This window comes from Talaromyces marneffei, chromosome 7 (genome assembly GCF_009556855.1).
Source record: "Talaromyces marneffei chromosome 7, complete sequence".
NCBI classification, from domain to species: domain Eukaryota; kingdom Fungi; phylum Ascomycota; class Eurotiomycetes; order Eurotiales; family Trichocomaceae; genus Talaromyces; species Talaromyces marneffei.
The window spans coordinates 637,561-665,284 of NC_072354.1; the positions used below are offsets into that span (position 1 = coordinate 637,561).

The 27,724-nt window shown below is 45.3% G+C and overlaps 9 protein-coding genes across 9 annotated transcripts; 6 read left to right on the forward strand and 3 right to left on the reverse strand.

The window, feature by feature from the left end:
* Positions 1–317: 317 nt before the first annotated feature.
* EYB26_008882 (uncharacterized protein) lies at positions 318–1,460 on the forward strand (the record flags this gene model as incomplete). Its single annotated transcript, XM_054268133.1, has 2 exons — positions 318–371; positions 444–1,460. 2 exons carry the CDS (start codon positions 318–320, stop codon positions 1,458–1,460), a joined length of 1,071 nt encoding a protein of 356 aa, XP_054124108.1.
* A 574-nt stretch (positions 1,461–2,034) lies between these two features.
* Positions 2,035–3,176, forward strand: EYB26_008883 (uncharacterized protein; the record flags this gene model as incomplete). The annotated part of the gene is made up of 2 exons (XM_054268134.1): positions 2,035–2,178; positions 2,241–3,176. The coding sequence occupies 2 exons, from the start codon at positions 2,035–2,037 to the stop codon at positions 3,174–3,176; spliced, it is 1,080 nt and encodes a 359-aa protein (XP_054124109.1).
* Positions 3,177–3,411: 235 nt separating this feature from the next.
* On the reverse strand, positions 3,412–5,006 carry EYB26_008884 (uncharacterized protein; the record flags this gene model as incomplete). The annotated part of the gene is made up of 4 exons (XM_054268135.1): positions 3,412–4,096; positions 4,148–4,454; positions 4,510–4,611; positions 4,676–5,006. 4 exons carry the CDS (start codon positions 5,004–5,006, stop codon positions 3,412–3,414), a joined length of 1,425 nt encoding a protein of 474 aa, XP_054124110.1.
* Positions 5,007–5,288: 282 nt separating this feature from the next.
* EYB26_008885 (uncharacterized protein) lies at positions 5,289–6,453 on the reverse strand (the record flags this gene model as incomplete). Its single annotated transcript, XM_054268136.1, has 3 exons — positions 5,289–5,880; positions 5,945–6,208; positions 6,272–6,453. 3 exons carry the CDS (start codon positions 6,451–6,453, stop codon positions 5,289–5,291), a joined length of 1,038 nt encoding a protein of 345 aa, XP_054124111.1.
* A 1,323-nt stretch (positions 6,454–7,776) lies between these two features.
* EYB26_008886 (uncharacterized protein) lies at positions 7,777–8,355 on the forward strand (the record flags this gene model as incomplete). Its single annotated transcript, XM_054268137.1, has 3 exons — positions 7,777–7,854; positions 7,930–8,251; positions 8,327–8,355. 3 exons carry the CDS (start codon positions 7,777–7,779, stop codon positions 8,353–8,355), a joined length of 429 nt encoding a protein of 142 aa, XP_054124112.1.
* A 421-nt stretch (positions 8,356–8,776) lies between these two features.
* EYB26_008887 (uncharacterized protein) lies at positions 8,777–10,849 on the reverse strand (the record flags this gene model as incomplete). The annotated part of the gene is made up of 1 exon (XM_054268138.1): positions 8,777–10,849. One exon carries the CDS (start codon positions 10,847–10,849, stop codon positions 8,777–8,779), a length of 2,073 nt encoding a protein of 690 aa, XP_054124113.1.
* A 2,600-nt stretch (positions 10,850–13,449) lies between these two features.
* On the forward strand, positions 13,450–14,009 carry EYB26_008888 (uncharacterized protein; the record flags this gene model as incomplete). The annotated part of the gene is made up of 2 exons (XM_054268139.1): positions 13,450–13,511; positions 13,604–14,009. The coding sequence occupies 2 exons, from the start codon at positions 13,450–13,452 to the stop codon at positions 14,007–14,009; spliced, it is 468 nt and encodes a 155-aa protein (XP_054124114.1).
* A 740-nt stretch (positions 14,010–14,749) lies between these two features.
* Positions 14,750–17,423, forward strand: EYB26_008889 (uncharacterized protein; the record flags this gene model as incomplete). Its single annotated transcript, XM_054268140.1, has 2 exons — positions 14,750–17,332; positions 17,388–17,423. 2 exons carry the CDS (start codon positions 14,750–14,752, stop codon positions 17,421–17,423), a joined length of 2,619 nt encoding a protein of 872 aa, XP_054124115.1.
* Positions 17,424–25,343: 7,920 nt separating this feature from the next.
* EYB26_008890 (uncharacterized protein) lies at positions 25,344–27,123 on the forward strand (the record flags this gene model as incomplete). The annotated part of the gene is made up of 3 exons (XM_054268141.1): positions 25,344–26,201; positions 26,260–26,748; positions 26,803–27,123. 3 exons carry the CDS (start codon positions 25,344–25,346, stop codon positions 27,121–27,123), a joined length of 1,668 nt encoding a protein of 555 aa, XP_054124116.1.
* Between the last annotated feature and the right edge of the window lie 601 nt (positions 27,124–27,724).

The window sequence follows — 27,724 nt, forward strand, 5'->3', positions numbered from 1 at the left end:
AATTGCGCGGGCGTTAACAGTGAGTTTAAACTGGATCCAAGCAAGTACTTACTTAGTGCGGTAAGCACTTTGAGAACAAAGTCAAGAATTAGTGTAGATTTAGAAATAGAGGGGTATTTTGGCTCCTTGGCTTTACTTGTTGTAGCCGATCTCGGAAGTTTCCTCGAGGTTGGATCGGATGGCGGATAGCGATTCTGGAAGATTGCGAGGGAAACGCTCGAAACTCAGTCAAGTGAGTATTCTGGCCTCAAGATTATCTCCTATTATTCTAGACCCTGTCGTGGATTCCCTCATATTCATATACTTTCAAATTCATCATGTACTCCAAATTCTGGCCCAAGGGCGGACTGCCGGGCATTCTCCATCATTATGTACGTCTTGTTGCGATTCTACCAGCGATCATCTTGAACATTCGGCTAACGTACGCACCCTTGAGCATATAGACAGAAACACTCGTCACATTCGAATACACATCCAGCGCTGTTCAACAACCTCATAGTATCCTCTTTGTCGGAGGTCTCGGAGACGGTCTTGCAACAACATCATACACATCCGACCTAGTTCGCGCACTACAACCGACACAATGGTCTTTATTCACACTCACCCTCACATCGTCCTACCAGTCCTGGGGTCTGGGACACCTCGATAGAGACACCGACGAGATCGCTAAGTGTCTACAATATATCAGCGAATACAAAACCCACAAGTTCGGTCATGATAACGGCAAGATCATCCTCATGGGACATTCTACGGGGAGTCAATGCGTGATGCATTATTTATACAGACCGAACCCTCACACAACGGCTCCAGTATTTGACTCGGATCTCGAGCATGTCAAACGCCGGGTCCTCGACGGCGCCATTATGCAAGCACCGGTTTCCGATCGCGAGGCGATTCTCTGGGTCTTAACGGAAGGCTTTGGAGGCAAAACACCCAGAGAAATGCGGGAAATCTATGGGAAATTAGAAAAGATAGCAAAAGAAGCGGATCAACAAAATAAAGAAACACAATCCCCATTTGACACAATGCTACCTATATCATTGACGTCTCTCATCTATCCGGCCAACACTCCGCTTAGCGCTCGAAGATTCCTGAGTCTCGCCAGTCCCGAGAGCCCTCAATCACCGCGAGAGGATGATCTATTCAGCTCGGATATTGGCGAGGAACAGCTCGCAAAGACATTTGGAATGATTAAACAGCAGGGATTGTTGAAGGACAAGCTGATGGTGCTGTATTCAGGAGCGGATCAATCGGTGCCTGAATGGGTTGATAAGGAGAAATTGTTGTTGAAATGGAAGAATGCCGCTGACCATAACGGCAAGTTTCAAGTCTGGGATCAGGAACATAGTGGAATCATACCAGGGGCGTCTCATGCATTGAGTAATGATGATCAGGCCGAGCCACGGAGAGACTTGGTCCGGAGAGTGCTAGGATATTTGCAAAGATTAGAGAAGTCATGATCAGCCAGGGAATTTTTAGGAAATTGAATGAATTACTTCCTTGAAGCGTATGCGCCGTATGCCTTATCATAAGGTTATCTAAGAACTATTTACCAACTATGATGGAATTAGGGTTGCCCTTTACCCAAACGGGTAGTAAACCTCTCATTGGTTAGGCTTGCGGCCCATCGAGAGGAATTAGGGCTAACTGTAGAATGAACTTAACCCAAACAGGAATTCAATCTCTGATTGGCTGGATCGAAGTAAATGAGGCGATTTGACACAGACCAGAACCAGAAGGCCCAATGCCATCATCAAGCTGCACGAACATTTGTATAAATTGCCCGGAATTTATAATTATGTCCGTTATTTCCATCATGAAGTCTCCAGACAAAGACTGAGTAACGTGTCTGAAAGTGTCTATCAGGGTGAGAGGCACCCAAGGTATGGCGAGAAAAGACATAAATAGCTCGACTTTCCACTGTCCAAAATATGCCTTTTTCTAACCAACTTAAAGTCTCAAAATCATACTTCAATACTATTTAGCCTCTTCTTCATTTTTTTTTTAGCAAGTATCGTATCCTTCGTCAACAGGATGCCCACAACTCACCCCCAATTCAACAACGCTACTGAAGGATTGGAGGTTGCTCAAGCTTTTGTCGACAACATCCGCGGAAAGACAGTTGTTATTACAGGTGTCAACCGTGGTGGAATTGGATATTCAGCTGCCGAGTCCTTTGTAAGTGGTTTATGTCTAACCGGGCTTCTGGCTGTCTAATGACAGTGTCTGACTGTAAAAAGGCATCCCAAGGCCCTGCCCATCTGATTGTTACGGGCCGCACAATGTCCAAGCTTCAGGAGAGTATAGACTCTATGAAGGCCAAGTACCCCAACGTCGACTACCGCGCACTTCACATCGATCTTTCCAGCCAGCAATCTGTACGCACCGCCGCTGCTGGGCTACTTTCGTGGGCCGATGTTCCCACCATCGACATCCTCGTCAACAGCGCCGGTATTGCCCTCCTACCAGAACGCACCCTTAACGTTGATGGAATCGAGATAATCTTTGCCACCAACCACGTCGGACACTTCTTGTTTGCCAACCTTCTCATGCCAAAACTCATCAAAGCCGCCGAAAAGACTCCCAAGGGAAGCACCAGAATTATCAATGTCAGCTCCGGTTCACCGATTGTTGCACAAGGAATGCGTTGGAGTGATATGAATTTCGAGAAGTTGAACAAGGACCTACCCGAACAAGAGCAGCCAAACTATGACCTCCAGCGGGGATGGGGAATCCAAGATCCCGAGAACAAGTCATACACACCGCTAGAAGCCTACAACGTCAGCAAGATAGCAAACGTCCTGTTCGGTATCGGTGCTACCAACAGATTGTACGAAAAGTACGGAATATTGAGCTTGGCATTACATCCAGGTGTCATCAAGACGGAGCTGGGCAGAAGTGCTCTACCTGAGATTACTGCTGCCGTTGATGCTCTGCGAGAGAAAGGCTACTATGCCTACAGAAGTTTGGGTGCAGGAGCATCGACAACTATGGTTGCGGCCTTGGATCCAAAATTGGGACCGGGAGAGACCAAGGATGGCAAAGAGAACTATGGTGCATTCTTGTCTAACTGTCAGATATGTGGTGATGCTCAGCTGTTGGCAGTTTCGAGTAGTGAGGCTGACAAGTTGTGGAAGTTATCTGAGGAGATTGTTAAGCAGAAGTTCGATTGGTAGGTAGATGCGGAAGCCTGCTAATTCCTGTGTCATGGATACGACGAAAGAATTGATATGTATCTCACAGAGATTTGAATAGTAGATAGTTGACAATACGAATCCGCTGTTTTTATTATCATTGTAATCCACAGAAGAAGCCTTTGCGTGGCATATGATATATTTTGAAATTTTGATATCTGGATGTTGTGAGAGTATCTATTGATAATATATGAACCCTAAAAGGACTTCTACCAATTTACCAAACCCGACAACCTTCACAAACAGACTCCCAAAGGGTGATACCAGGCTTATCATGCAAGTTATGAATCCATGGAAAGGCACTGATCACAGAGCAGATTTCCGGCCAAGTATCAATATCCATCGATATAGTCATCTTTTTTATCATCCAATGAAGCCACGAGTCGTCAGGGCCATCGGTAATCCAGATACCACCAATAAATAATATCCAAAGTGCCAAATTATTGTCAATCTCATCTAGGTCGCGATATAAAATGCTTCGGAGCCGTGAAAAAACCGCGTCGCACTTCAATAATCTATGCTGGTCAAACTGCATGAATAATGTTATCATAAAAAGCGTCAATCCTATATGATACACTTTCTCTAGATTGGAAAGCGACGATGTTTCGTGCAGGGGTTGAAATCGATGTAAGCGGTAGCAGATAGAGTGCACTACTTCCGCGAATGTAAGGTAATTTAGTCTTGTGTTTGGCGGGATCTCATTGAACAGAATAGAGACATTTGTGACATCAAGCAGTATTTCGTGAAGATAAGGATTCAAATCATAGTGGTGTATGGCTGGTTCTGCCTTGGTTCTATCGAAAGAGAACCCTTCAGCTTCTAGCATTGCTCGAGCCTGAGGCATGCGGTCTCGAAAGAATGCCATTGGCCGTCCGTACTGCCAGGCGTATAAATTGTCCATCCTTATGAAAGACGTTAGTGTGAAAACCCCCAAAATATTACAAAGCACTCACTTGCAAATCTTCAACAATAAGGTCGGACTTTGCTCTAACTGGTCGAGTCCACCACGCGCCTCGATCATTCTCCTCAATCCTTCGTAATGGATGTGGGCTTCAAATACCACCTTTCTCATTTGCTCCTGCACTATCATCATGACTATCACACCCAAAGTCGAGTCAGATAGAGCATCTTTGCCTGCTAACCTCTGGGCAACCAAGGCTAATGTCCGTGATCGATGATATAGGGCCTGTGAAGTGCTTTCACCCCCGCCGCTTAAGTAGTGATTGCACGCTTCTGCGACAGCAATAATAACATGATATGCTGTGTTAATTCAGTTAGCTCCAGGCATATTACGGAATATGTAAAGAGTGCTTACCAGCCTTGTCCGAAAGGACAAATCGAAGCCACCAATACTTCGCATCGTCCGGTGAGATCCCGAGGCGACAGGGGTAGAACCTGTTTACCACATGGGAGAAAACTGCAACTCCGCTCATTAGCTCTATTTTTTTTTTTTTTTTTTAGAATGATATCGAGCCGCTTGCATTGATTGAACACAGCTATTGTGTACGAAGTAGTCTCCACAGGATATGACAATGTGCGGAATGAATTTCCAAGACTTCGATGATTCATTAAGGGACAGGCAAGGCTTTGTTCCTTGCTGGTAACAGTAATTTCCTTGTCAACAATTTCAGTCTCGCATTGTTGAGAAGTACTTTGCTTCTGATAGTAAGGTGTTGGGCGTAATAGGTCTAGCCTTGAGCGTCGGTGGACTTTCTTGCCCGCATTCTTGCCATTCATCACATGGCGTCTTATTCGTTGCCTCGCAGTCTTACCGGTCTGGATGCCGTCGACGAAGAGAAATTTCCGATCCATGGTATAGCATACAATCTCATACGTAACGATGTAGCCTGTTTCTTGTCTTTGATAGAGAAAGATGTCGTCTTGAGTTGGGAAGTCCGGGCTTTATGTAGAGCGGAGATAAGGCGGTGTAGCCGGATATAAGCGATTACCCCAATGCGAAATTAGGGTTATTAATGAACCCTAATAATCTCAACCTGCATATCAGGTGGAAAGATGTGCCAAGCTCGTATCTAGCTAAAGCCCTAAGTTAATAGATATGTGACTAGGTTAACTAGAGATAGCCGCTCGTTTCATTCATTCTTCCCTGGTGTCACTAAGATGCCCTTCACCAGCCCAATCCGGCAGTCTTCCACCAGCAACTCCTGTGTCCTTTATTAACTTCCTCATTTCGGCTTCTTCTTCGTCCGTCAATTCCACACGAAGGGAGGCCCAATTCTCTTCGAGATAACGGATCTTCTTTGTGCCAGGGATTGGAATTATATAGTCACCTTGTTTCAAAAGCCAAGCAATAGCTAATTGAGCCAGCGTGCAATTCTTTCTGTCGGCAATGTCTCTGAGTTTGCCAACAAGTTTCACATTAGCTTCAAGGTTTTCTTCCGCAAACATCGGGAACTCCATTTCGGTGCGTTGATCTCCTTCGGCTGAAACAGAGTCCTTCTTACTATAGGCCCCCGTAAGGATTCCGCGGCCCAATGGCGAATATGCAATAACGGCGACACCCAGTTCACGGGCTATCGCAAGCAAATTGGTGCCATTTTTTTCCTCTATATCGGTCACAAAGGCTGAGTATTCGACTTGTACAGCGTCGATATGTGCAACTTTACAGGCGCGACGTAATGTTGTCGAGCTCACTTCCGAGAGTCCTAGGTATTTTATTTTGCCCTCACTGTTAGATAGATCTCGTCAGCTCATATATTCACGGATAAACTGTGTTGGCAGGCTTCTCATACGCTTTTAACTCGGCCATGGCTCGAACTGTCTCTTCGATAGGTGTGTCTGGGTTGGCGCGGTGCATGTAGTAAAGGTCGATATAATCAGTGCCCAGTAGCTTCAAACTCTCGGCGCAGGCTTTCTTGCAATACGCCGCGGAGCTATCAACAACAAAGTTGGGCAATCCTTTTACAAAGGCGAATTTGGTTGCCAGGAAGATCTTGTCCCTTTTTCCAGACTTGTTGAACCACTTTCCTAGTAGCTCTTCGCCGTCGCCATACATACTGAGCGCGAAGATTTTCATTAATTCATGTGTTGCTAGACATAACAGAGGGTTTATTGCTCACTCAGAGGTATCCCAGCTGGTAGCCCCTATTTCGACTGCTCGGTCGAGCACTGCAAACCGTTCTTCATCGCTTGGTGTGTTGCCGTAAAACGTCCAGGACATACCCATGAGACCAAGACCCAGAGCTGGAACTTGGGGCCCATCTTTGCCAAGTCGACGGAGAGGCACGTTTGTGTTAGACATGTTGCTTGTTTATTTAGCGTGGTATCTTTCGGTGTTTGAATGATTGCAACGTATAAAAGAGAGAAACGCATCAACGGGGACTGCGCTCTCGATACTTATACATCCTCCCAGCCACCCCTGACGTCAATTGCCCACGATACGAGGTTGGCTATCTTCATCTCCGGAAATTGGCGGTGATAATCCTCCTTAATCGCGGCCATCATGACGACAAACACTGCCCCGAAATGTATGAGAAATCTCTCAGCTGATCCAGCGGTTGGGGTAAAACGCCTACACAATTGGCTTTTTGAAACGTCGGTTGATCTCCGCCAGCCACGACAAGCTAATTCCTTCCACCGTAATTGAATGCATCTTTGAACATTGATATTCCTGATTACCTATCATAATTACGCAAGCATCTGAATCGTTGCTTCCAATTGGTGACGGATAATATCAGTCGCCGGAGTTAATGCCTTAAACCCGATTCATCCGGCGTGCTCTTCTTTAAAATATATATATATATACTCGAATTTGAGATTAGCAATCATTGATACGTTGACATCATATCTCGTATCGGACATACTACGTGAGAATGCAGAGGTGTAAGCGGTAGATCGCCATCACAAATCTACTACGAAGTATATAATATTGAATTGTGGCTGCGGAGTGCGTCCGACGCGGTATGATTGGGCAAAGGCAAATACCGGCGTGGATTTGGAGGCTGAGAGGCACACAGGTGAGGTACTTGACAAATAGTGCTTGCCAATGAGCCGTTCATTTGTGTTGCAACAGAAACGTAATGCCGATATACGATCCATGGGTAAATAATAAATAAAAGCCACAACAGGTGTTTTGTAGAGAAGATCAAGACGGGTGCGAGGCCAATTGCCAAAGAGTCTACTCCGTACTCCATAGTAGACTGAGAGGTGGTCCGTGCGGGCCGACGTGATCTGTGATTGGACGCAGCCCCACCATGCACGATAGATACGGCAGTTACGACTCACTTGCAGCTTCCATCGCAGGCTTCAGCTTATCGAGCATTTCTTTGTTGACAGTTGTACGCTCTCTTTGGCAGAAGAAGAATCCGGCTATCACCACCAATTGCGCAATAGAACGACGAACGGACAGACGCCTGTGATCTCGTTAAGGATATATTCACCCGTCTCTGGGCAGTCAAACCATCTTTGTCATCCAACTGCGCCGTTGAACATAACACAATACATATCGGCACGCGATCACTCGAGACACGCCCTAAATCAAGCTCTTGGAGGGCTTCAGAACTTTATATTATCTGCAAAAGTCTGTCATTTTATCCCTGGAAATTCTCGACACCGTATAGCCACAATGCAGTCCATCCCAGATGCTCGCCATCAGACCTTTGAGGAGATCTACGGACCACCGGAGAACTTCCTCGAGATCGAAGTCCGTATCCCCCGCCCCTACTTGTCTCTGTAAACAAACACCTTACTGATTTACATGAAAAAAAAAAAAAAATAGGTCCGCAACCCCCAAACCCACGGCACATCCCGCTCAATGTACACATCCTACGAAATCGTCTGTCGAACCAACATCCCCGCCTTCAAACTTAAACAATCCGTCGTGCGGCGCCGATATTCTGATTTCGAATACTTTCGCGATATCCTGGAGCGCGAATCTTCGCGTGTGACTATCCCCCCTTTGCCGGGAAAGGTGTTTACAAATCGGTTTAGTGATGAAGTGATTGAGCATAGGAGGGAAGGGTTGCAGCGGTTTCTGCAGATCGTGGCGGGCCATCCGTTGTTGCAGACGGGGAGCAAAGTGCTGGCTAGTTTTATTCAGGGTGAGTTTTTTCTTCTCCTCCTCTATCTGGTAATGGGTGACGTTTTACTGATGGTGCTCTTTTTTTTTTTTTAAGATCCAAATTGGGATCGAAATGCATGGTAAATGGATCATGATCCAACTACGTCTGAAACGATACTCTGCTATGTCTGCACATGTCGACCATTTCTAGCAAGCCAATAGGATGTATTTACCCATGCAATGATGTTTTTAGTCCTTTCTTTTTTTCTTTCTTTTTTTTCATAGTTGGTGGTGCGTTTCCTTGTTTTGATATCTTTCCAAATACCTATTGTATGCTTTAAATGCGCCTGCGGACCAGCCTTCGTCCTTTTCTCCATTTGAGTTTGTGTTTGTGATTAGCGCATATCTATGATTTAGGAATTGATTCTCGTTGAGTAGCGGAAGTATTGATGTCTAATTGATATTCCCTATGCCAAAATGTGTCTAATGATTCGCTAAAAGAACAGTCACTAGAAAATCATGTCTAATGTAATAAAACCGCAACACACGAGTTGAAATAATAACATCAGTTGATATCATTCCAATTGAAGGGTGGAAGCGTATTATCCTCCCACGAACTCGTAGTTGCATTGCCTGTAGATGACGCAGACGTAAAACTAGTGTTGTGATTACCCAGACCCGAACTGGAAGAGAAGGACAAAGACGAGGATACCATACTGTGTCCTCCGGCTGCATTCGATGTATCAATTCCCATACTTGACTGGGTCAATAGCGGCAGGGGAGGTAAAAGCGAGCTGATGGACGTCAAACCAGTCGTCTCGGTTGAGAGTGGGTTGCGTTTCTTGTCTGCTGATGTAGCACTACCTAAAGCCGGCGGCGAGACCAGAGGCGGCGGTAATGATACTGACTGTGGGCGTTCCTTGGGTTTCTTCAATGATGGCGTCGCCGTCTTCCCCTGAGCATGGTTTGCTAGAGTCCGCATGTTCTCGTTGCTATTCTCGCGTTGCAAAGAGCCTATACTTCCGCCACTGACACTTCCGCCCTCACGGTACGCATTGGGAAATTTGGTTCTGAACCTGTCTCTCAAATCGGTTGCGCGCCGATGTGACAGATTCAAATGTTTATCCTGCTGAATCAGTGTCCATTGAAAACCGTGGACTGCGTAGCCTTTGAGCAGAGCTTCATCCTCAGCAGGAGTGAATGGGCGGCGCGAGCGACGTTTTGATTTGATCATGAAGTATGGTTCTGCTATGCCTAGAGATGAAAGGGTTGACTTGGACTTGGCAGACTGAGGAGGAGTCCCTTTGTGCAGTAAAGAAGATAGGGGGGATTCGGATGTAGATCCGGGTGCGACTGTCGAGGGGGCTGGTTGTTTAGGTCGTGATGACGATGATGATGCCGTCAATTGCTCACCCAATTTGGTTGAAGAAGATTCAACCGCTTCGGTAGAGGTAGTCGTGCTGCTGTCTTTCGGTCTAGGATCTGGTAACAGAATTTTACCACCAGCCCCAGATGTCAGGGATTCAGCATTCATCAATGCATTTGCAAGCGTGTCTTGTATTTGCTTTGTTGCTTCATTTGGATCAGCTGCTCCATAGGCCCATGGGCAACATACTCTAAAGCGGTCCTTTAGATTTGCAGCACTGCGCTTGTTGAAGTTCAACTCCGGCTGTTGGAGGATAGCCGTCCAATTTCCGATGCCACATTTGACCACGCCTTTGAGCAGATCAGTGGTCTCCTGATCTGTCCATCGCCGTAAATTCTTACGCGAGCGACCGCGAGTCTTTGGTGACAAGGGCGCATCTGCATCAACTGGCTTGTCTCCCGGATTCTCACCGTTGTCTCCCGGATACTGACTCAAAGTTTGACCATGATCATTCGCTGGTGGTTGATCAAGCTTTGGCTCCTCGACTTGATCAACATTTGATCTGTCCAAGATATTTGGTTCCAGAATCTCCTCTAACCGCAGCTCCCGCTTATCCGCCTGTTTCTCGGCTTGCTTCTCGGATACCACCAACTCCGAATCAATCGTAGGTCTCGTCAAAATCGACGGTAACGATCCCGGTTCAATAGGTGGAAATAACGCTGCATTTGGAGGCGGTTCATTCAGTCCATTCAGGATAGCAAACGGGCCGAACGGCGGAGGCTTCTTTTCGTTTTGTGTCTGCGGAATAGGAAGTTGGAGATGTTCACTCGAGAAGTGGTCATTAAGGACGTCTATGCGGCGACGTTTCGATGCATTATTGTCCTCAAACAGGTATGGCAGCTTTTCCACGGTCTGAAGATTGATAAAGTCCGGCAGAATGGTCTTCGGAGGCGGCGGGATGTTCGAATTCAGGTAGTTGTCGCCTAGATCAGCGTCCGACGTACGAGCAGCATTGACAAACTCTTCCAAAGTTGGAAGCCTCTCCGGAAGGCTAGGTCCAGCTGTCGCGGTCGTCAAGCTCCCGTTTGTGGCTGCTGAATGAGCTCCTAGCTCGGGTTTATTGGGGAAGGGGGTATTCCACAGTCGGCGCGACACAGGCTGTCGCAATGGGGCAATGCGCAGCCCCGGCAGTTGAGAATGCACATCGCGAATTTGAGGTAGAGACGTTTCTTCGGAAGGAGACGAGGGAGGATGATCACCGGTTTCCCGCATTTCTGCGCGTGTTAGGATTCTAGACCGCGACAATCGGTTTTGGGGAGTGACAGGTTGGACATTGGGATCGACGTGGGCGAAGAGGAAAAGCAAGCGTGCGGTCCTCTGAGAGCGAAAGTTGAGTCACGAATAGAGCGATGGAAGTAGCGATGATAGTTGCCTTCCATCTGAGTCTTTAGCACAGTAATATAGCTGGAGTGTACGTTGGGCTTGTTGAAGAAGCTGGTGACGGACGTTTAACGTTGGCTTGCAAGCAAGTCAGCTAGAGATGGTTGCCTGAAGGCCTTGAACATTTCTATTGGGCAGGACAGGCACGGGCCCGCCCTCCTCGATCACCTTTAGGAAATCCCTTGTTTCGTGTGTGGTAGTAATCTACATTTACAATTTTTGCAGTATGATATATTGGCAATAGAGGCTTTATAATGAGTATAGAATGTCTGCTTTCTGTTCTTCAATGCTTAAGGGAAGAGCTGGGCAATGCTTTTGAGATATACATACCCGGAGATAACCGGCTTTAACGCCCAGCCCTAGCCCTAATCCCATGGCATCAACAACTTGTATATGATTTCACCAGGTTATGGAATTGATAAATGGTAGAAAATGGGATTTTAGTGATAACAGTAATAGCGCACTCTTTGTTTGCAAGTGATGAAGCTCGCCCAGTATTTAACTCGGTCTTTGAGCTTGCGGCGTTATCAATATTTCAAAACTTCTAAGGTTTATTACAATCGTCTGGTTTCGGTAGAATTATTTGAAAGAATAAACAGCCGAGTAAACTACTGCAGGATGTGCCTGAGCAACCAGTAAAACTCACATCGATCGGTACTGGGGTTGTTCATCAGCTCATAGACATCTCGTGGTTTGATAGGACAAAAAGTCCTCAACGAAACATATCACTTCTGTTTTACGGACAAGTGGACCACATCGGGTTTTTCTCGCTCATAAAGCTTTGCATGCAACTAGATATTACAACCGACGTAGCACATATCACATGACAGATACACCCTGTGGTACATTTAGTCCTTTGGTAAGCTCCTTGAACTCCAAGGCAACCTACCTATGGCTTCCAAGGGCCAGCTGTTGTAGTCACCTGGGAAATTTTAGCCTGGGATGGATTTAAAATGTAATTTATTTATTTACAACCCATGGAGAATCATTTTTCCCAACTTCTACAGAACACGGATTATGCTTTTAGCGATTCTCTTCGCCCACAACATACGGAAATGGATTATCGGGAGTACAGTATCCCCGGATTCCATTCACAAGTTCCAAACGCTACCTACAACAAATTCACTCTTCTAATGAGGTCGAGGGATTAGAGATTGTCTCGATTGATCCTGATCAATCCATATCGTGCCGCGTGATTCTCAGTCTCGGTTTTGAGTGTCTTACAACCAGAGTATCTGGCACTATGTATTTAAGTATACCTAGGCACTGGAGGAAAATTATAAATATCGTTGATTATTCCAAGTTTCCCAGCTGATGAAGGAGACAGAAGATCATAAAACCTATCTGTAGTCAATCAACCCCCGTTTTCCTCGATTCTGAAGAATTAAGCTCCTAACGAGTTTCAACAACATGAATACTTTTCACTAATTCGTCGTCATTACTCTGATGGGTATCACTAGCATTTACTAAAGCTTCTATCTGTGTCAACAATCTCATCGCCCCGGCTTATTGTTGCGCCAGTGATAGCGTCATCATTGCTCAGCCCTACTCTGCGCAGGGGGTCTTCATCTCTTTAAACTGTTAATATATGTACTTTTGTTTCCGTGTTGATGCTTTGGCTCATTATAACTTCATCTAGGTGTGCCAGCTGTTTCGACTGCAACTTAATTCTCTTGCTCAGGAGCCAGACCTCTAGCGAGATGTGCTATCAAACCGGTAAAGTCCTTTCTGTTCTATCATCTTCTATCCAACAATAATTAATTGGAGGTGAGGTACTAACACTCAGTACTGTAAATAGGGCCCTGGAAATAATCCCAATATCCTTGGATATACCGCCCCTGACTACTAAGTAACCCAATCCCCAGCAGAAGAGGTAGGCCATTTTCAAGACGCCAGCCTATTATGAGAACATTTATACAGCTCTACGCAGAGTACTGGGGACTAAAACGTTTTAACTGTCATTATTGACTTCTGAATGGTTGGAATACTACTGTACGTCGCTGTAAGGACAAATTTCTTTCATTACAGCCTGTACATGAAAGCATTTTCCTGATCGCACTTATTTCTTTTTCCTATCCTCTTGTTAAAAAGTCCAAGCTTCTACTGAAAGCCATCGAACAACAAGATTGCCAAAACAGCAAGTTCCATGTATGTGTCTCTAGCAATTGTTATAGTCATACGGCAGCAATTCAATCAGTATTTCCAAAAGTAGTCGTAGAAAGCGTAGTAACCCTAACCCCTATTAATTATCGGGTAATAGTTATTCCGGAACTTGTCTGATAAGGGTTAGGGTGAAAGCCGAAGCTATTCAGCTGAACAACTTGTCAATAATGTCTCTAATCACAACGAACTCAGAGAAGGCACGATTCTCAATACCAGTATCTCTAGATCCCTTCCATATGAAATAGTCTTTAGAAACTCAAACGCCAACAATGCCAACCCTATTTCCGACATGGCCCTTCATCCTCTTTGGGATCGTGGAGCCGCTCTCCATGTGAGTAGTCAGTCCACGGTGCCTATCCTCACCGGGCGTTTCAAATAGACCAGCATTATTTGAAGTATCAATAAATGCTGACTACTTACTAGGGTCGCCGGTACACTCGCTCCTATCATCGACACGAATAATTTCATCGCCGGCCAGACCTCTCTAGCCAACCCTCCTACGCTACCGCACCATCCCAGCGTTCTCGCGTTAAACTACCAACTGGCAAATATATATGGTCTTGTAGGCATGCTTGCATTTGGAGTCACCTACGGGACCTCTGAGATCCGCGTACTGCGCAACGCCGTCATTGCCTTGGCAATTGCAGACCTTGGCCATTTATACGCGACTTACGTTGCCATGGGCCCGGATTTGTACTTTGATGTGGCATCATGGTCTCCAGTAAGCTGGGGTAATATCGGCTTCACCGCATTCTTGTTTGTGAATCGCATGGCCTATCTCTTGGGATTGTTTGGGTCCAAGACCTCCAAGTCGAAGAAGAGAGATTGATGGCTCATAACGGCGGACATTGAGGTAGGTATATAACAGCTGCGGGTTGGCTTGAGAGTTACTGCATTGCATATAAATATGCATAATGTAATGTATGTTCAACTGTATAAAGTACCACCTGTTTCGTTGACTCATTAGATATGATACCAGTAAATATACTTTAGCTGAAAATTAAGGACGAAAAAAAAAAAGAAAGAAAATTTATAACGTCCGAGAGCTATTCACGCGACAACGCCATGTCATTCCGGGTCTTGAGATTTGCATGAACTCCTGCAATATACCGGTTCTCTTTGCTAAGGATGTTCGGGCGCTATTACTAGTACCTAACCTGTATATGTACGAAATGCTGATCTTGAAACCTAGGGTCTCGTGTCCTAGGCGAAGTATCCAATGCCGAATTTCCCGCCGACACCCTAACATCTCAGATTGCCAAATGAACACGAAACACGATTTCGCAATCACTGCTATGAATAACTAGAGAGTTGAGACTAGGCTATACGGGACTAAGCACTATCTCGCGGGGGTTTTGCGACAATGATTGGCAACGGAACGCCATGTTCGCAACACTTATGCATGTTGCTGGGGCCGGACTTCAGCTTGAAGGCTTAGCCTTCTTTTTGTTTTGTGATGATGGTGTTAGTGGCTCTTAATTAAATTTGCAGTTTTTTCTCGACTTCCTCGTTCGGTTCTTGGTCACATTACGGAAACATGTATTGCCTTACCAAAAGGAGGCGGCAGTCATGGATCCCCTCAGCGTCTCAGCCAGCGTCGCGGCAGTTGCTACGGCGGCCTTTCAAATTATAGGCTATTTGAGCTCGGTTGCATCGGGAGGGAAAGATCGCCTGTCACTGTTGAACGAGATCACACATTTATGGCTGACAATCACGGCTCTCCAGGCCCAGATTGCCAACACCCAGGCACAGGATGTGATTCCCGGAGAGATGCAATCTTTATTCGCAGCCGATACTGGAATTATCAACGAAATTGAAAATCTCGTGAACGACCTCAACGGCAAACTCAAATCGAGGTCTGGCTATGGAAAAATCAAACAGACGCTTACATGGCCACTGACCGAGACTGATGTATTGAAAGTGGTTGAAAAAATCCACCGAATGCAGCAGACGATACAGTTTGCGTTATCGCAGATCAATCACTCCATGACACAGGAGATTTATCAAACCACTCAAGCAGTGAAGGATGTGATAGATGAAGCTCAGGTGAAAGAGATGATTGATTGGTTATCCCCACTAAATTTTATTGCGAAGCAACAACTACTTTTCCGGGAACACCATGAGGGAACCTGTAAATGGTTTCTTGAGGACGATGACTTTAGAGAATGGATCGAACACGAAAATGGCATCATGATCTGTCCAGGGATTCCGGGTGCTGGGAAGACCTACCTGTCAGCAATTGTGATAGACGAATTGGACAATCTCCGCAGACTGAACAAAGAACCACTAAAAGGCGCTGCAATTCTAATGTTGTACTGCAAATGGGACGACGTCCACTCCCAGGATATACATTCATTGCTTGGTAGTCTTCTCAAGCAAATCGCTCAACGATATGGTATCAAATCAAAGGATACGCTGGAAATGTTCACCAAGCACAACGGCGTACGAACTAAGCCGAGCCGCGAAGAACTGCTATCGGCCCTGGACAAGGAGTTACAAAACTTCCCCCGGTCGTTCGTTGTTATTGATGGGCTTGATGAGTTGCGAGAAGAAGATCATCGTTTAACCTTGCTTGAAATCTTGAACTCACTAAAAGCTAAAGTGAACTTTATGGTGACATCGCGGCCCTTGGAAAACATTGTGAGACACTTTAATGATTCGAATTATGTTTCTTGCGACCTATGCGGCGCGGGAGACCTTCCATATCAATATCACTGTTACGAATGCAACAACTCCGATTATGATCTCTGTCAGTCATGTATCGATGATGTCAAGCAATGCAAAGGCCAAGGACATTCCCTCGTAAAGCAATTCAATAGCTTCCGAATCGAGGTCGCTGCCGTCGAGGAAGATTTGCTTACCTATGTGGAATGGCGTATCACAACTTCTGCATTTCTGCAGAAATGTGTAGCCCTGAAAGAAGGACTAAGAGAAAAGATTATTCGTACTGTCGTGAATGAAAATGGTGGGATGTTTCTTCTGGCAAAATTCAACATGGATACACTAACGTCGAAACTGAGAGCTGGAGACGTCATGGCGGCACTCGAGGTACTTCCAAATGAGCTTGATGGGACATTCAAAGATGCGATGAGCCGCATCGCTGATTTATCATTGAATCATCGAGAAATAACAATGGACTTTTTGAGATGGGTAGTCTTTGCTGAGGAGCCATTGCATGTTGTGGCTATCGAGCATGCAATTGCTGTAACGGAATCGGACGATGATATTAATCAAGATTATATAATACAGGCATCTGTTCTCGCCTCAATGTGTGCAGGATTGGTTCAATTCGACGAATCAGACTGTGTTCGACTCGTCCATTATTCAGCGCAGGACTTTTTCCGCCGTAATTGGGAGCAATATTTCCCGCAAGGACGGGATAAATTGGCGTCTGTTTGCTTGACTTATCTTTTATTTGAACCTTTTAGGATGGGCGCCTGCTCGGGATCCAGCGAGTTGACTGAATTTGAGAACCGTGTTGAAAAGTATCCGTTACTGGGCTATGCCGCTAAGAATTGGGGCAAGCATCTTGTCCAAACTTCTCGGGATGACCTTTGGGAGCGCGCCCGAAGATTGCTTCATGATCAAGGTTGCTTTGCAACTTTGACACAAGCCCTGTGGTACCTGGACAATGACGGCCAATCAAGTTGGACCGGCAAGGATGGTAGCTCTGAATTGCATTTGGCTTCTCATTTGGGGTTGACCAAACTTGTGGCCGAACTAGTTGAAGAGGGCGTGAACCCAGATATTAAAGATGCAAATGGTGTGACGCCCCTTGTGCTCGCGGCAGTGCAAGGCAATGTAAATGTCGCAAAGATCCTTATTGAAGCCGGTGCCTCTGTCAACAGCGTTGACAACACGGGCTGCTCTGTGCTTTACAAGGCAACGGACCTATATCAAGTAGCCTTTGTTCAATTACTTGTTGAACAGGAAGATATAGATGTGAATATCGCACATCCAAGACAGAGTGACTTTACCCCATTGATACGTGCGGCCTTCGATGGGTTTGCAGAGATTGTCAAATTGCTCGTATCTGTGCCGCAATTGGAAATCAACAAAAGCGGTTCCGAGCCTGCGGGTGCAACTGCTTTAATCTATGCAGCTACTGCAGGCACTCTTGATTGTGTCAAGATTCTTTTATCTCAACCAAATGTCGAGATTGATCTGCAGGATGAAAGAGGCGCAAGCGCTTTAATATATGCCGCAGAGAATGGCTACACGGAGATTGTCGAAGCATTGCTAGAAAGAGATGCAAACACCGAAGCCCTGGAGGTTGGTACTCAGGGAACGGCGCTCATGCGAGCAATTGATTACAATGCTATCCCGGTCGTGAAACTACTACTTCAGCACGGCGCGAACGTGCATCACAAGGACTGTTTTGATCGAGGCATGCTTCATGGCGCAGCGTGTAATGGTCGATCCGAAATCATAGAACTCCTGCTCGAATTCGACCCTACATTGGACATCAACATGCAAGATGTGAATGGTAAAACGACATTACACGATGTCGCTCGATTGGGAAACGAGAATACAGCCAAAGTACTTCTAGATCATGGTGCTGATCCCACCATCAAAGATAAATTTGGTCGAACACCGATCCGTATTGCTCGAGAGGTAAACCATAGCAAAATCCTTCAAATGCTTCGAGAAGCCAGACGACAGCGAGAAGAGAAGAAGAGGCATGGCAGTGATGAACTCGACTTTCTGCCAGCAAAACGAACCGATACCGGTACAATAATCTTACCCCCTCGCCGCACGGATACAGAAATGTCCGTTGACAGCGAACCTCTTGCCCTGTTGTCACTGGCTTATGCCGATTTGACCGATGAAGTCACAGAACGTCTATCCAAAGATTTTAATGAAGACATCAATGGCAAAGATCCAGATATGGGCGAGACAGCTCTTCATCATGCTGTTTCGAATGACAACGAAGAAATCATTCGTCAATTGATCTCCCACGGTGCTGACCTTAATGTCAAAAACAATTACGGACGAACACCATTGCATCTAGCAGCTTTATATGTTTGTCACAAAGCCGGGGAAATCCTCCTTGATGCTGGTGCCAATGTCGACGCCCTCGATCAGTGGGGTGCTACACCTCTCGAAATGCGTAGTGCAAGGAACTACTCTTCGCTCAATGTCTTACTCATCGAGCGTGGTGCGAAATTGACCCATGAGACAACTGCTTTGAATGCGTATCTTGAACTGGCGGTGGTTGACGGTAGTGCCGACGCAGTACGTCGATTGGTAGATGCTGGGGCGGACCTTTGGAGGAAGGATTGGTATGGCAGGACTCCGTTTATTATAGCTAGGAGTTATGAGCATGAGGATATTGCGAATTTGCTGTTGGAGTTGGGTCGGTCGGCTGGCTCTTCCAATGCATCTTTGAGGTCAGGGTCGACGGATGAGAGCGCCTCCACAACTGTGACTTTTGATACTGACCAAACATCTTTGATGGAGACTCAAGATGATCCCATCAACCCAGAGCTCAACGAAGACATCAAAATCCCATCCGAGCAAACAGAGTCAGTCAAGCCGATTGAATCAGGAGCAGTGAAGATGCCCAAAGTGGTACCAGAGGTGACGACGACGACCTCAAAGGAAGCCGCTCTGTCGCAGACATATTTTCCGAAAGTTGCTTCAGCAATTTTAGTCCTGGTTGTCGCTATTTTAGTTGCGCTGATGAGACGGAATCGAGATGTATGAACTCTGTCCACAGGTAACTACATACATATATTGCATGTTTCGCGACACCTGGCCGTTCTATGTACATATATCTCCGAGTCGTTCTGTTTGTATAACTCGCATGGTGTTTCGGCTGTATGTAATGAATCCAATCAATCGTGGCGACTGAATCCGGTACTAATCGATGCTTCCTGCTGCGTTCATCAATCATACACTAATACCTTCCTCCACAAGCATCGGATCGCCACGTGTAGAAAGACCTATCAGGATTATTACACTTAGAAGAACTCATACACCAAAAAGAATCCCAGGATTTCCGACTCTAGATGCCTATTTCCTTTCGAGTCTATCATGTATCAGTATTGAAATAACAATCCAGCGACAACCATACACAAGTTGGCAAATGATAATACAACCCAAGAATTTCCATTCCCCAAACTCTAAAAGAAGCAATAAACAAAAAAAGAAAACAAAGAAAAAAGGAAACAAAGAAAAACGAGAAGGGTCGTGCTTTGCATATTTGACTATCGTATTTTGGGAAAAGGCACCGAAGATTAAAAGCCCTACGTATCGGCCAGGCTAGAATAGAATGGATCAATTGCCACAAACTAGGAATGAGAGATTGAACAACCAGTCGATTGTCTCGATTCATGTGGGTGAAGAAGGCACTTCGAACAAATCAAGGAGTACCCAATCTTGAGAAAATGAAGTGGCGAGAATTTGCCGAGGAGATAACTCCTCGGGAGAAATGTGAGGTATCACTTTTTTTTTGATATCATTAAACCACAACATTATGATCGTGGCCATTTTTACTAGCGATTGAGCGCAATGATTATTGGTGTCTTATCTGTGATAATTCCTATATTCTCGAAATGGGACAATTGACTAAACACGATTGACTAGTTAGTTAATTAACTACGCGGTCTACACCAAGTTACTACAGTAGCGTATTTTCAAGCCTCTACCGGTAGCCTAACAATCATCGAAGCTTAACGGTTCTTAACCACATAACTTTAGCCTCTAGATAATCGCTAGCCTTTGATAATTCCAAATCGACGGTCTTAGAACGCAGCTCATTGGGCTCAGAATCCCAAGGATACGGAACAAACTCAAAATATCAAGGGGTCGGGCCAAGGTCATTGAGTACGTAATGTATTGACTATTAAGTGCCAAAAAAGGGTGCTTTGATCTCTCGCGCGATGGGGTCGAATTCCCAGTAACCAAGTTTCTGGGACACACTAAACAAGTAATTGAAAAGACTAATTGTCGATGGAAAATTCGACATAATCTGAGTTTCTTGAAGAGAAAATAATATATTTGAGTCTTTTGAGGCAATGTGTTAGATAGATCTACGTAATGCGTGACCATTTACTAAAGTATCCACCACTGACTGTATCCTCGGCAATGGAGGCATTGAAAGGTTATTGTATTTCAGGAGATACAGGAGTATAGATTTCGTATCATCGGATGTTGCAATTGCTACGTAGTCTTTTGATGTATTTTCAAATATTCGGTCCAATTGATCTACATAGTTGTCATCACCTCCAGGCATTTCGGAGTACCTAATCTCCATATCAGCCATGGAGAATCTACACGATGATCAACTACCGAGAGGATGAGTACCAACTACCAACCACTAGTTTTACGCAGGTTGAGAGGTGCCTAATACTTATTTAGGTATTACTACTCCTATAGTACGTCGCTATTAACCATACAGAGACTGGATAGCCCCAGGCTGTGCGTAAGCATTTAGCTTGGATCTGGAGATCATTGTCAGTCCTCCGTACGTCCGCGCCTATGAGTATGAAGTTTTGCCTATGTATTTTCTGTATAGAAACATAGCTGCAGAATCACATGTAAAACGAATACATTGCTATGCAATATTTCTAACAGACAAATATTCTTGACACGAAACACCGCGATATGAGTGGCCATCGTCCGTAAACATGGCATCGGCAGTTGTGGGCACCAAAGTGACGGTGAGAGCTGAGATGGGGCTCTGCAAAATATGTTTGGTTGGCAATTTGCCATCTAGGTTTCCATCACTTTTTGGGCTCTCTCCAATAAAGAACGCCGAGGGAAAGGAGACGACATTTCGTGGTATGAACATACAACGCAGAAAGTAGGTGGCTGTCTTTGCCACCCGCTAAGCCTGTTCCTGAATTCTGAGCCGATGTACATCGGTCTTTGAAACATGCCTCGCTTGGTACCTAACTATACGACGGCAAATACAGGAAGAGTGGCGTCTGAGAGCTAATAAGCGAACTCAGTTTTCTGGATACTGTTTCAACTGCTATGGCGACGAGTTATTGGGTATTTACGTAGTATGGGTCGATGACTCTGGGACTGGCCTCCCGTTGCAATTGGTTGTGCTGGTTGGCTCCATCTTATATGTCCATATATTAAACCTTGATTCTTGCCTTCGGCCCTCTTGAGGAGGCCATTACGATGCGATACAATATTTGCATCTGAATGGTAACTGCTTTCCATGGTACATGGTACTCCGTACAATAGTATGGTACGGAGCGGCTAATGGCGGTCCGTTCCTTGGGTACCAGAATCGGAAATCGTCCCCGTCTTGCATGCTTCCTTGGGAAAAAACTTTGAAGGCGGGACGTGAAGGCGGGACGAAAACATAGAATTATATTCATTCAACTTCATGCCAGATAAGCCCTCGACCATCTCAATGAGGTAGGGCTCACCACGTACCCTAGAGAATCATAAAGAGCCAATTTTTATATAAGATGCATGTGTTCACATCTCCGTACTGATATCCAGAAGAGCATCTCACGCTTATCTATTCTCCTTCCTTATCAGGCAAGCGTATCGCTCTCAAAGACGGCACCTTGTGATCAATAAAATTCTGCAGGACTACGTAGGCTGCTATTTTTTCCCCCAAGAATAATCGTAGATAGCTGGTTATACTCCGGACATTGTGTAGTCATGAATCTAGTCTATATTACGTTGCATTATCATGACTCACTCGACGAACGAAGGACCCATCCATCTTCAATGCCCAGCTCGAAACATGGTAATGATCATTGCATGATTTGAAAGAATTCATTTTGATAATTCCGGAGCCAGCCGACGAGGCTCATACCCGAGTTCTTGGGACGGCTCCCTTGTCACTTTTGCCCCTCCCCCCGCCCCTTTTTGGTACGTTTTTTAAAGTTTACGTATTCGGTAACGTTTCTGAAACAAAAACTCTAAAAAGTGAAGCTGAACTTCCTCAACTCCGAAGAAGCGGAAATAAAAAGAGAATAACGACGTCTGAAAGTCTGTGACGTTGAACACTCCGTAATTAGTCCGTTACTTAGGGTTCAAGAGATGCAACGTCCCGAAAATAGATGCTTCGAAGCATGTTCACTTCGATTTCGGCAAAGTCGGGGAGTTTGTATTTCGATTCAGTATTGCCGTGCCTAGCTGTCTGTCTGTTTTAACTTTGATCGCTATTTTTGTCCTAATACGGGATAATAAAACGTCCTTTTATCTTAACTTAGATCTTTACCCATTAATATGCTGCATTCAATATGAACCTGACACGACATCGATCAAACGAATCATGCTTCGCTCGCTTCCGCCGGGGCGTCAAGGAGGGCAGCTACTCTGTAATTCACTAGACTACGAACTCAAAGACACATCCGATGATCAACGATCAAGGTGAAAATTACTATGTTTTGGCAGCAGACCTGTCACATAGTTGCACTCGAGTCTTGGTCTCGAGGTTCAAACTTCCAGATATCAAGTTCTAGGCTTCTAGCAAACACTCTTATACACAGCACAGCCAGTTATACAAGTACCTGTAAGCAAACATAGCCACGTGCGTTAGACAAGTAAATGATGTGGAAAAGAAAAGAAGAAAAGCAAAAAAGAGGTCGAAAACATCGACTAGTAAACCTTGTACTCCGGATGGGAGTGGATATCCCGGCACGATACAGATGGCTGAGGCAGTGAGCAGCCACACCCGCTGGGAAGATTAATTTATTTTTGTAAGGCATCAATCAGATCTTCTTTCTTGCTTTCTAGAATAGTCAGTTCAATCATATGCTTGAAACAGTCATGGGGAAATCTTGGAAGAGAGACAAAGAAGGTGATATAGATTATCCAAGTTCTGACAATGAATCTACATGGAGGGCCAGGACTTGCCGGTATGACGACACAATGGTCTTTCTCTGTACATTCACCGAGTTCTTCATCGCATATTGCTGTGCTCCTGGTCTTCCAGAAACGGGGCAAGCCATGTCACTTCTTACAATGGCGGTCTGTCTGATCTGATGTGCATCGTCCGGCATTAGGTGGTTGCTCAACTCATCTGCAACCGGGCAACGTTGCGTATTTATTCTGTCTTCGTTACTTTGCTTTTCTTCCTGACCGCCTCTCTCCACCTCTGACGTTCATGCCTTCCGTTTCTTTTTTTTACATGGTGGGCGACGACAGGCCGTTTTTGACCTTTTCCGGGTATATGCAGGTCCGGCCCTCAAGAACCACACACAAAGAATTGAAACAATGAAGATGGAATAGTTGGAAATAAGACTTAAGATTGTCCTATTATTGGTCACCCCAATTTATCCTTCTAGATGAAATGGAAGCGGTCCAATCGTAAAATATTTTTCACGTCAAATGACATTCATGGATTCAAACAAGCCGTTCTTAACAAGGGAATAGTAACCAACGACGATTGAGCATTGCTGGTAATTAGTTAGTGCATGAGATACTGTCTGATCTAAGTACGCCATACCATGCATGATACGACAATACTTGCCAAAATTATAAAAGGCGGGTCAGGCGGTAATGTGGATGTGGTACGGGCTACGGACTCTAGACTCTAGTAACTCGACAGGATTGTTACACGGGGTGGTCATTCGTCAGGGAGAAGACAGAACTGCAATACATACAATACCACGCTTGGAACGAACTGCTCGCAGGCTCGGCGTAATTATCGTATCTACGAGGGCAACAGTTGAAATGTATGACGGGACATAGTAGACTGCTTACTTTAGTAGGAATAGTATTCCGTATTGTTCTCCGTTTTCTCCGGCTAATCCAGGCTGTTAAACATACTACGTAGTAAGGATGCCCTCGATCAACTAGTACTAACTGAATCCGAACATTCATCGCCCCATGTCCGCTTTCTATGAAGTCATGAATGATGAACCAGCACATAATAATAGTCTGGTGGGTCAGAACCAACAGAGGGCTTTTGATCCAGCGTCTCGGGTCATCCATACGCCTATAGACCACATACGTAATTTACCGTAAATACCATACCGGTACGTCCGACCAACATTAGTCCTAGTAGAATGACACTGGCAAACCACATCGCAGGCCGAAATGCACACTCCTTTGATCTTACACACTATTCTACGGAGCTAACCTGGCTAGTGCGAATCCAGAAACCAGGATCCATACCATTACGCAAATACTAGCCCTAAAACTAGGTGTTAGTCCCGTACTCCGTACATATACCAAATTTGCCCTACTTTGTACCCACCGGTGGAAAATGTCCACCCCTCTTCTCGCCTCTCAAATTCTGTCTTTTGCATTTATTCTGTTTATACCTCCTACGGCCTCTCCGAATGGATGTTCACGGTCCAGTCTATGACTCGATTTGGTGCTGGTGCTTTAGGGACATAGCGCGCAGTACATACACCTGCCGTTTAGTGGAGCTACACTAAACAGATAAGGTACGCGCCCACCCCTCTCCTCCTCGATCCAACCACTCAACCTACACTTTGCTTTTGGATCTGACTGGCCAAGGCATTACGAGAAGAAAATAGAGGGACAGAAAAATATAGAACTCGTCTGTCCGTCGCCTTCGTCAGAATCCAGGGAGACTAGACTACGCGTGGCAAACCCAGCTTCTGCTTCTACGACTGTAGCTTTCTTTTGTATTCATCAAATCGATTACAGATCACTGTACAGACTTAACGGCACCTCCGGCATATGTTGTACCAGGTCTAACAGCTGTCCAGAAGATTCTATTTTCTTCTTGCCAGGGTTCATATACATGCAGCTGGCTGCACCGCCCCTGGTAACGAACAAGTAACTAGGTATCTCAAAAGACAGCAAGCAAGCGTCTAGAACCTGGCCGCCACCACCGACCGACAACTGCACAACTGCACAACGCATCTTATCTCATTTTATCCTGTGTCTTCTCAACTCTCTCACCGGTTCGTCACCTTGTTCTGATACTAGACACCAATACATCCATACATATACGTTGAGATTCCAGCCGAGACGGACGACTACAGACATAGCACACGAGGAGACTGTCGTTTTTCTTTCCAGCCGTTTTGATCAACACCGGCCATGTCATGTCATACCCACAGGTTCTCGAGTAGGTGACGAAATGGGCATTTAGTAACTCTGCTATTGTCTCGAATGTCTGTCATCTGCCATCCGTCAGACAAGATACAGAAACTTATCAAATCAGAAAACTCTTTCAACGGTTGAGTATTGGATTGGGTGGTTGGCAATCATGATGACAGCTGCTCCAGATGATTCGTGGGTCTATCATCCAATGTCGATCCCGACCTCGACTTCAGATTTAGGGGATATGCCTCTTCAGGTTTATTTTCCTGGCTCTTCTTTTACTCCTGATTTATCTGCCAACTATATGACGCCGACGCCGACTTCCTCAGCAGGTCATTACGACTCTTTTGATGTTACCAGAACATCATCTTCGTCCATACCTCGAGGGCAAGAGGGCGGAAACGATAGCCAGACTACGAATATGAACCTGGATATGGCACAGAACAATCAATTACAAACCTACCCCTTATTATTCACCGCAACATCGGAAACCCCGAGCTTCCAACATCTCTACCAGCGTTGGTGGGAAGACGATGCTCAAACTGTGCTGTGGAGTTTTGACGTTCGCCAAATCAGTCTAGTCATTCGATTCGGTTTCTTCCATGACAACAATCAACCACGCACAATTCTGCATCGACGGAATGGCAATGTTCTCGAGACGTTTTTGAATTCACTGCTACCGCCTTATGAATTACAATTCATTCCTACCCTGACACAGAGTCAGAAAGTCGAGGAGATCCTGCGGAGGTGTCAGACAACGATGCCGATGAATTTGCAGTGGAGTTGGTATCCATCGCAAGCTCTCCGAAGTCTTGAGCCGTCGGTCATTGCGGCCGAGATTGAGGCTGAGAGCCAAATGCATTTCAAGGCGGTACCGTTTGAGGCGTGGGTGAGATGTTCGTTGGGATTCCCGGCTACCGAAGCAGATTGGTTCTTTTTGCAGCATAATGCGTTGTATATCATTCTTTTGAATCATTTGCAGGCACACCAGTACGAGCTTCCTAAATATCGGGAAGTCGAGAAGGTAGCCCTCCCCATTTCTCTCTGTGATGAAAATATTCGTTACTGATGCAGACATACAGCTGCTTCAACAAAAGAGCCCATTCGCCCACAAGGCTATTGTGCAATGCCTTAATCACTTCGTAAATGGGAAAGAGCCCCCTAAACAAACGGCCAAGTCAAGTCTTGATTTCATTGCTGGCCCTATACAAGACTTGTTTCAAAAATACCCCGCCAATTTGATATCTATTCTGAAAAAGCTCAGTGTCATCGCGATCCGATTTCGACAGACATACATCCATGTACCAAACGTGGACTGGCACAAAAGGCTGGACACCCGAGCGAAATACTTGGACGATTTGTTGGCGGCCCTTTCACCAACGGATCTAGCACGATCATTGACTCGCTCTGATCAGTCAATGTTTGCTCAGCTGTCGCGTGAACAGCTCATGGATGAACAGAATTCGATCACTGGGGTCTTGCATACGCGATGGTATGATTTAGCCATGGCTGTAAGAGACTGCTGTACCGCAATGCCAGAGTTTGTGCAGCTTATCCAAGAATGTATTCAAGTGAGTATCTTCCTTTCAAGGTTGCCATCAGAGGATACAAGCTTACAGATATAGATACTTCATAACATGCGAAATTATAATTCAACTCTCGCTCTGATCCACGGCCTCCAACACATCAGCATAAACTTTCTCTGGGTTAATTCAACCACCGCCATTACCACCCCATCCAACACACCTTCCAACCAGTCGCAAGCAGTCAACGTCTACTCCCTCACACCACAAAACGTATCCTACCTATCAGACTCCTCCAACAACTACGCCCCATACCGACACGCAATGAAAGTTACGCCTGGCATACCCTTCCTCTTACCACACATCATCGAATATCGACAACATGGTGAGGCAGCTCTTGATGAGCTGTTCACCACGACCTAACCCATCCCACCAACCATTTTTCTTTTTTTCTTTTTTTGTTGCAGTGTTTCGGCTTCGTTCTGCCATTCTATGATGTATAAACACACATTTTAACCCAACTAGCTTGATCTGCGATCGCTTGCTTGTCAACCAACCAATCTGATAACTATCCGAATGTCTGCCTTTTGTCTCTTTTGCCGTTTTAGGGTTTGCCCACGAGTCTGTTTTCAATCCGTCCGATACAACGCACTTTTTTTGGGGACTTATTTGAATTTTTTTGGTTCCGGTTGTTTTAGCTGATTGTTGTCTGCCTCTGATTTGTTTGCTATTGATGATTTTGCCCAAATTACCTACATTCATTTTTTATATAGTCATTGCTTGGGTGTTTTGCAGTAGTATCATATATATATACCACGATAGAGAGAGGGGACAAAATGCGGATCACGATGTGTAGAATGTTGCTTTTTGAGTTACTTGCTTGCTGGTTTGCTTACGGCGTTCGTTTTGACTTATATCAGATATCCCTGCGCAATTATACAAGTGTTCATGTTGTTACCACCGTTTTGTCGTTTGTCATTCTTTTTACTATTATTAGATACATACATGCATTCATGCAGCGATG